This window comes from Microtus ochrogaster, chromosome 8 (genome assembly GCF_000317375.1).
Source record: "Microtus ochrogaster isolate Prairie Vole_2 chromosome 8, MicOch1.0, whole genome shotgun sequence".
NCBI classification, from domain to species: Eukaryota; Metazoa; Chordata; class Mammalia; order Rodentia; family Cricetidae; genus Microtus; species Microtus ochrogaster.
The window spans coordinates 32,092,106-32,101,541 of NC_022015.1; the positions used below are offsets into that span (position 1 = coordinate 32,092,106).

The 9,436-nt window shown below is 49.9% G+C and overlaps 1 protein-coding gene across 1 annotated transcript in view; it reads left to right on the plus strand.

The window, feature by feature from the left end:
- Lrrc27 (leucine rich repeat containing 27) overlaps positions 1-8,903 on the plus strand; it is a 28,984-nt gene extending 20,081 nt beyond the window's left edge. The window contains exons 9-11 of the mRNA XM_013347833.2: positions 3,349-3,461; positions 4,686-4,809; positions 8,572-8,903. Coding sequence (XP_013203287.1) covers positions 3,349-3,461; positions 4,686-4,809; positions 8,572-8,718 — 384 coding nt within the window. The 3' untranslated portion in view covers positions 8,719-8,903. The remainder of the gene's footprint in view (positions 1-3,348; positions 3,462-4,685; positions 4,810-8,571) is intronic.
- Positions 8,904-9,436: the final 533 nt, after the last annotated feature.

Below are 9,436 nucleotides of genomic sequence, written 5' to 3' on the forward strand. Positions count from 1 at the left end.
AACTGGAGAGGCCTGGAAAGAACAATCAGTGGTTAAGAACACTTGCTGTTCTTACAGGGGACCTGGTTCAGTGCCCAGTACCCACATGGCAGCTCACACTGTTACTCCAATTCTGAGGGATCCAGTGACCTCTTCTAGTCTCCTTGGGCACCAGGCATACATACGGTACATAGACATACATGCAGAGAAGGAACTCAGTGCACATAAAATAAAAATACATCTTTAAAAAATATTTTTAAAAAGAAATCAAAGATTAGAAGAGAAGTGGACAGAGGAGGAGATGAACAGTTCACAGAGAAAATCCAAAGAGCTAGAAATCCATTTGATACGCTCTGTCCCACCTGTCCAGTGAGGACCCTGAACAATGAGCACAGCCCCCAGCAGCCTCCTGAGGAAACATCTTAATAATGAGGCAGCAGACTGAGGATGTTGTTCAGCTGAGAGTGTTTTCCTGGCGTGCACAAAGCCCTGGGTAAGAGCCCCGAGCACCACAGAAACTGGGCATGAAATTGGGAGGCAGATACAGGAGACTCGGCAGTGGACTGAGTTTCAAGCCAGCCTGGGCTACGTGAGGCCTTGCCTCAGAAACAAACAAACAACAACAAAACTAGTGTTCTTTGGACACTTTTGAGAGTTCATTTTTCGGAGATGACGACAATCTAATTGAAGTATGTGACAAAGTTGTGTATTTTGACATCTGCACAAACACACAGTAGGGACTCACAGTAGATGGCATGACCCTGTGCCAGCCTAAGGGAAGGTCTCAGCCTGTACAGGCTCCTGCAGTTGGGCTGGTGATGGCTAGAGGGTGCCAGAGTGCTGTGCATGGCTGGAGGCTGCTGGGCGGAGCTGACGCTCCAGCCTGGAGCACAGTGTGCCAAGCAGGGGTAGTTACCACGTGGAGTGAGGAAAGGCCTTTGCAGAGCCCGCTTGCCTTACCTGTGCTTCCTGTGACGTGCAAACGTGCAGCTCTTCCCCCATGCAGGCGCGGACTGCTAAAAGACTTCTGAGATTGGACACTGGGTGGGACTCCAGGTCTGCCACCCGATTGAGAAAAGGCTTACATTTTTCTTCTCCGTGTTGTTCTGAAGCCAACAGCTTTGTCTACGACCTTTGAACCTGTTTTTCTGGGCCTCCATAGCAATTGCATGTTTGACACTCTCTTATAAAGCTGGGAACCTCCCCCAGCACCAGCATTCCCTGTGCCTGAAGGTTTGCCCAGTTTTCAAGCATTTGCATTCTTTTTGTTATTAAGAAATTGGGTATTTGGATGATTTTTTTTCTTGCCTGTTTTTCTGTAATAGTAAACTATATATAGATGAGCATCCCCCACCCCCATGCATGTCTTTAATTATTAAAACAAGTAATATCTGGCTTTAATGAGGAAAAAAGGAAACCACCTGGATTTAGCATCATGCATTTCTTTCTGTTGGAATTTCTGTGGAAGATTTTTGACCTCCTATGGTAAAGCAGCTGTCACAACCAGCAAGCATGTGGAATTCTGCTGTGTCCCAGCCCTATGCATTTCCGGCGGGGGGGGGGGCGTAAAAGAAGGGTGTGGCGGCTCCTGTCCCCTAACTCTATCTTCCTGGGTTCCAGGCCTTTCAGAGAGCCAGGAATGCTGGGTTTGAACTGCACACCCTGGCAGATAAGACCCCAGCCCTGGAAATCTTCAACTGAGAAGGGGAGATACAAGTCTGATAGGGGGGCACAGTCTGGCTGAGCTCAAAGTCCACCCTGGCAGGCAGATAGCACACAGCAGGAACCCCAGCAGGAGATTCACCCCTCCCCAGGCCTCACACCCTCCACTCAGTCTCACTCTGTTTAGTCAGGCTTGAAGTCTAACAGCCTGCCTCCCACGAACAGGCAACCACGCACATACCTTGCACATTGCAGAGATAGACACACACACACTCACACACACTTAAGCTCCTGAATCTGGGGCTGGGCTAGTTCCCCACCTCATCCCCTGGAGGCAGCAGTGAGCAGTGCTGGTCACGTGGTCTTTGTTGCCCTTACCAACACATCCTGTCCAGGCATATCTGCTTGCTGGAGCTGCAGAAACAGCTTCAGATGCCATCTGATGGCTCTGCAGGAAGCCAGCTACTACAGCAAAAGGCCTGGGAGTAAGACAGAAATGTTTGTTTCTGTAATTACTAGGATGAAATCCCCTTACCTCTAGAATTAAGAGGGGACAGGACAGCTCAGGTTCCAAACATTAGAACTGAGCCTTAGGTTGGCTCTGAAGACACATGGGGACTGGGTGGGCGTGGGGAGCTGGGATCAGACAGGAGGTCTCCAGTCATAGCCCGAGAAGAATTCGAAGACTAGCCTGGAGCTGTGTCTGTGACGTGGAGTAGAAAGGCCCTGCAGGAAGGCCATAGCAGTCAGGAGACAGGGTGACTCAGGCTATAGGGCAGAAGGCAGGACTGCTAGGAAGAGAGGCTATGTCTACATAAATCACAGTGGATAAGGAAGGCCAAATGGGGAATGGGTGGTCATTAATCTGAGTGACATCGGGCTGTCCGGGAATGAGGAGTGTGCCCAAGATGCTGCGAGGAGTGGGCTGTGTTTCCATAACACCAGGTGGCCCATTAACATTAAAAGATCACACGAGCTTCCTCTCTTGGCTGGGCTGCTCTCCCATGCTCTGTTCTCACTTCCTACAATTTAGGGAAATCTGAGGTGGGAACCACTCAGGCAACATGGCCGAGCGGCTGTGGAATGTCCTAGAAAGACACTGAGAGTACTCTGACCTGTGGAAAGATCTAGAACTACTTGGCCTTGCGGGCCATGGAGTGTAGGGGGGTGGGATGCTAATGGGCACAACCGGATATGCCCTGGTGTCCCTCAGGATGCTGTTTCTTTATGGGGGGGGGAGAACTGAGTCACTTGTAGGTTGTTACCTGTTCTACTCACGATGTCTAGATCTATGGCCTGCAGGCTAGCCAAGTTCAAGGCCTGTACTTGGTTTGTATTAGCACTTACATATTAGCTTGAAACTTTGTGATTTAAAACTAACTCACACCTGTCTAAACTACTAGAGTCCTGTTACAGTAATGTGTTTTCTGTCACGTGACGGCGTCTTGGGGTATCCTAGGTCAACTATAGCAACTTTGAGCTCACCCAGGGTTCCTTGCTCTAAACTGCCTCCACTCCAACCTGGGCTGCTGGGACATTTGAGAGATGCCCGCACCAAGGACCAAGGTGGGAGCGGCTATTAGTCAAGCTATAGGACAGGAGGCCTATAAAGAATGTCCCCTTGGGTGGCCTAGCAGGGCAGGTGGGCCTGTGGGGAAGTGCAGCCTTTGCATGCATTGCTGGAAATAGCTTGTTGCATTTTTCTAGATGGCATCAAAGATCCCCTTTGCCACAGATCTGATAGACCATGGGAAAACGCCAGCGAATCCACTCGGGAAAATGAAGGCCAGCAGAGAGAGGACAGTGCAGAGGAGTTTCAGGTTGGTGACAGTTCTGCATTCCCGGCTCCGCAGCTCAGTGCCACAGGCTGCCCAAGGCATGTACCAAGTGCCATGGAATGTCTAGCCTTGTGTGAGCACTCAGCATAGTGGATGATCTTCCTAGATCATCCTAGACCTGATCCCCATGCTTGGTGTTCCATTACCCTGCCAGATGACCGGCAGGACTCAGAAGATGCCCACTCCAGGAGTATAGCTGCAGGCACCACCAGCCTCACCCTTCCCCAGTTGTTCTGGTGCCTGAGCCCTTGTCTCACCCTAAGTCCTGTCTTTTCAGCCCTTAGGACTACACCTAGCCTTCCCATCATGGTGTGCCAGTCATGGCTCCTGCCAAAAGATTCCATGAAAGAAAAGCAGAACACATGAGAAGGCTGGTTTATGGTCCCTTAGCACTTGACACCCTTGTATTGGAGTCTCTGGCCAAGGAGTCGCCAGGTTGCTAATTGGGAGAGAAGTGTGGCGATTGTCCTAAGAGCTTAGGCTAGCTAGCAGACCCATCTGGAGCTCAGGAGAGCATTGAGGAAAGTTGGTGCCAAAAAGGACCAATATTGGGGGTGGGGGAATCCCTGAACCAAGCCAGTGGGACAGTGTAGAAGCCCTGCAGGGTCCAAGGCAGGTAGCAGAGAACCAACTGCATGGGAAGGGAGTGGGAACCTCCTGGCATTTAGCCAGAGATTTCTGGCCTCTTTCTGCCATTCTAAATCATTCTGTTTACAGTCCACAAATAGCAACCTTGGAGTCTCAGCCTGATGTTAGTAGAGATAGAGAAGTATTTAAAAATCTCAGGTCAATGAGATGTTCTGCTCTGTCTAAAGGTTCAGTAAAACTGTGTTACCTATGAAAAGGAATGCTGTTCTCCGCATGCACAAAACAGATTGCTAAAAAATAGGCACAGCCACATAGCTCTGGATCTGAAGTTATAGATGGGTGTTAGCCTCCAGGGGGTGCTGGGAACCAAACCTAGGTCCTGATAAGCTCTGGGGTGCTTTTAACCTCTAAGCCACCTCTCCAGCCCCAGCTTGAGGGTGTTTAAGCATAATGACCTTCTGGGAAAGATGTCGCCTCAAGGCCAGCATCTCTAGGGGAGGCCGGGAGCCACGTGGTACCTCAGATGGCTCATGGGCTGTGGGGAAAGGTTTCTCTATGGTTGGAATGAGGGCTGCTAGCCTAAGGCCAGCATCCAAGCAGTAAGTGTCTGTGTCCCAGCGCCTCACCGTTAGCAGACCTGGAGGAGAAGATAAGGCGGCATACACAGCAGATCTGTGCTCGCAACTTTCTGGGTACCAACCCACTACAAGACATGAAGATAGCCAACCAGGACCTGGAAACTGTGAGTGCTGTTGCCCTGTTTACGAATGTCTCATTAATGAAATGGAACTCTTGGTATCACTGTGGAGCAAGTGCCCTCTAATGCCTGCCATGTATGTATGTATTAGGGGCCTCCAGAAAAATATCCTGGCCACATTGTTAGCTCTCAGCTGCACTAGACATAATGGGATACGCATGACAGCTTAGGGCCTCTGAGGACTGATGACAGAACTAGTCCATTCCTTAGTCTGCGCAGTCTTTGCTTAAGGCTTCACACCCAGAGAGCAGGCTGTTGGTTGAAATGGAGCTTCTTAGAGAGGGTTCATTGCTGTTGCCTGGGGAGAGAGCAGTGTGCCAATTCCCAGGGATCCGAATGACCACACCTCTGAGCTCCTAAACAGAGCAGATTATACACCTAAACCCTTGTTGTCTAACCACGTTGCCACCTAATGGCTGAAACCATCTGCACCCACCTTGCACCTCAGTACCCTGCTTGTGGGAGAATCACAGAGCAAAGGCCCTTCCTACCCTGACAGGAAGCTGGTAGAAGGAAAAAGAAGTTTTGTGATAGTGGTACTTGGGTGCCCATGACCCCACCTTGGCTTAGTTCCAGGTTAATCTGTCATTGGCTCAAGAGCAGGCTTTCTTCACAGCTTCTCTGTGGTTCCATTTCTGTTCTGTCCAGACGGACAAAAGTCAACCCTGGCCACAAAGCCACCACGCACCCTCCACATCGGCACATCGGCATGTCACATTAGCACCCAGATTAATCATCACTGCACCACAGCAGGAAGAGAGAAAAAGGCAGAGACAGGACAGCTCTGCGGTGAAAGCCATGAATACCCAGTAACAGCTGCAGGGAGTCTACAGCCCTGGCTCTGGCCTCCCAGAGATGCCACACCCTCTGGTTTTCAGTCACTCTTATCTGACCTTTGCCATAATAGCTGAGCCTGAAACCTAACACATACTGAAGCCAGCAAAGTTTTGTAAGAAGAAAGTCCCTGGAGGTATAGTATTAGGAGCCTGCTGAGAGATAGAGAAAACACCAACCAGTTATGAGGTTCATTCTACAGAACCCTAAAACACAAGAATGCAAACCCAGACCAAATTGTGGCAGCCACATGTCCAGTATGGATTTGTTACCAAGTCCCAGTCTGAGCAGAGAGGCTATTGACAAATGTTAGGTATGTGTGGATCCCCTAGGGGTCTGCCCCTGGTGATAGTCAGTTAACCACACTTCAGTAAGCCACACAGCCAAGAATATTTAGGGGGAACACAAAGTTAGGTGGGTAGGGAGGGAGGGTGAATCTGTGAAGAATTGGAAGAGGGGTGTAAATACAATGAAAGCATGATGGACTTTTGTTTTGTTTTGTTTTTATTTGTTTTTGTTTTGTTTTTCGAGACAGGGCTTCTCTGTAGCTTCAGAACCTGTACAGGAACCAGCTCTTGTAGACCAGGCTGGCCAAACTCACAGAGATCCACCTGCCTCTGCCTCCTGAGTGCTGGGATTAAAGGTGTGTACCACCACTGCCAATCTTAAAAATGTTTTAAAAAAAAAAAAGAGTGAAAATCTGGGGACAGTGGGTAAAAGCTGAAAGTCTGTCCCCTGGAGTCACCCACCCAGCATAGCCTGTCTTCTAGGGAAACAGGATAGAGGTGTGGTGACAGTAGCCACGGGATGTCTTCCTGGGCTCTGATAAGGACCTGTCACCCTGGTGTGTGAGGGCACCCTGGGGGTCTGCCCCCAGGTGAGCAGGTCGATGTAGAGGAGCTACTATGGGGTCCTGGGGACCTAGAGAGGGGCCATAGCTACCCTGTGTCACTGTCACAAAGCCTCTGCTTTTCACCACCTGGAAGGGCAGGAAGAGCCTTCTCAGGGCTCTGCTCTCCAGCCCTCTCACTGACAGATGGCATGGGTGCTCCCTGGAACTGTCCCAGCAGAGGGGCCAGTGGGTTCCCAGCAGCACCTGTGAGGTCTGGTTCTTGTCTGAGGTCTCATCCCGATGCATGGGGAACCCGCCTGTGCTTGGCCTTTCAGGAGAGGCCTCAGCAAGCCTGGAGGAAAGCAGAAAGAGACAAACAGAGACCCAATTAAGAAATGCACAATAGGGCTGGAGCACTTGCTGCTCTTCTGGAGGATCTAAGATCAGTTCCCAGCACCTACACAGCGGCTTACAAGCACCTTTAACTCTTAATTGCAGGGAACCTAGTGCGATCTCTGACCTCCATGGCACCAGGCACATGTGGTGCACATACATTTATGCAGGCAAAACACACAAGTAAAACAAAAACATCTAAAACTTTTGAAGCAGTAGCAGCAACAACAGCAGCAGCAGCAACACTTGACAGTGTTAGTCCCTGGGCATTGGTGGAAGCAACTGCTACCATGAACCAGGGCAAGTGCCAGGAGGTGAAATTAAATAAATCCCCCAGGAAGCAGAATGAAAAGAAAATGGAGGTGGATGACAGAATGGAAACAAGATTTTAAGACAGCAACAACCAGAAGATGTGCTGGCATATTTCAGGAGATTCCAGAGCAAGTGAAAGGAACATTTAGAAAGAAACAAATTAGCTTTCCTAGCATCTGTGAAACCATGAGTTTGAGCTGAAGTACATGGGACATGGTGGCACGGGCTTACAGTCCCAGCACTTCAGAGTAGAGGGAGGAGGATTAGGAGTCCCAGGGTCATACTTGGCTGCACAGTGAGGCTCAGGCCAGAGTGGGGTACACAAGACCCTGTCTCAAAGGGAAAAAAAAGTACAATTAGAGAAGAGGCATCATAGTCCACGTGTTAGTAGCTCGATGTCCTGACCAAGGACTAGACAATCCCATCTCTAGAGAGCTCGTAGAGGTCAAGGCCAGAGCAGTATAAATTCCCCTCCGTCCTTTAAAAATGCTGCTTCCTGCCCAGCCTCTTCAGGGCCATTGGAATGAATTCTGCCTGAAGGGAGTTGTCAGAGGGCTAAACAGAGCAAGAAAAAAATAAAATGCCCCAGGCTGCTTGCCAGGGGCTGAGCCTCTGGCCCAAAGTTCCCCATGACAGGTTTGTCCAGGAGAAGAGACTTGGAGGGGTGTCCAGTTTGGGCACACTGAATGGCAGGCACAAAGGAAACAGCAACAGCACAGTCTAAAAAGAGGCAAAGCTATAGATGGGCACTAACAGGACCAACAGCAGACAGTACTCACTGGCGTGGTGCAGACCTGAGATGGTGTGGCTGGGCTTGAGGAGACAGGCAGAAGAAATGGACAGATGAGCTAAGGTCTCCATCCAAGGATCGAGACATGACCACCCCGTGGCCTCAGGTTTCCCTTTTCCTGAGTGGCAGATGGGCTGGGCACAATAGGACACAAAGCACACACCTGATTCCAGGCTGGGCAGTGTCCTTCCTTGGCCCTCTGTCTCTCTGGCTATGTTCCTGGCTAGATTGTGCTTAGAGGGATAGCCATCACAAGCCCCAAGGGTGTTATGGCACCGGCCTCAGGATTCTCTCTTCCTGAGAATGAATTCTTCATTCATACTGCTGCCTGCACGGTATGGGGATGCTGTGGGGACACAAATGCCCACAAGGTGGTTAACTCTGGGGAAGCATCCACAGGTACAAGTGCTGTCAGGAGCCCAGGTTGAGTGGCCCCTCCATATCGGTAAGGAGACATCACTAAGATGCAGCTTGTGGGTGCTTGGAGGAAAGGCAGCCTGAGTGCTCCCACATATACCTCATATGCGCCAAAGTGGGGGTTCATTTGTCCTGCCTGTCTAACTTACACCTCGTCTTCTCACCAAAGGCCAAGAAACTTCAGGAGGAATTAAGGAAACTGAAGCTGGAGATGACCTTGAACAAGGAACACCCATTTGCAACTCTGTCTGGGAACCTTTCGCTTCACCCACCAGCATCACAGCCTCAAAATATATTTTTTAACACAAAATACTAGGAAAGTGGTGTTGTCAGCAGGGATGACAAGTACCTCCCACAGTGCAGAGCTGCAGGCCCCCATGTGGTGTGGGGATTGGCAGGAGGGCAGCTAGTGGGTCTTCAGCTGCTCCACAGGCTGCGGCTTTTGATTGACCCAACTCCTTTCTGAGGCATAGGTTTGTTTAAGTGCATTAAAGGAAGAATGTTGTGATCAAGCCTAAATGTTCTCTTCTGTCACTGTTTCCACCAGTCCAGTTGACAGGGGCCTTCAGCCAAAACCACAGAGGTGTCCTAGTTTCCGTTGACCCAGTGGGAAGGGGAGGCCACTGGCCTAACTCCATCTTCATTCAAATGGGACTCAGTGGAGCATGCTATCCTGTGGAAACCAAAGTTCTTTGGCCTAGACCCTTTGTCTACACATGCACAGTGACACCTAGCCCCAGGCATGCCTTTGCCCTGTAGGATCCCTAGGCACCCATCACCACCACCAAAATTAAAACCTCCTCTTGATGCCACTCCCACCCCACCCCTGTAATCCTTCTGCCACTCACTCAGGGATTACATGGCAGGTTCCAGCTCTTGGATGTGACTGTAAACTCAGGGCTTTTTCTTCAGGATGTTGGGAGCAGACATAGAGTTATTCAGACTTTCTGTTTCCTCTTGTGTCAGTTCTTGTTAACTGGGTTCTGTTTTTAATTTCCTTGTCTTGTAAACAAAATAATTTTTTTAAATATTTA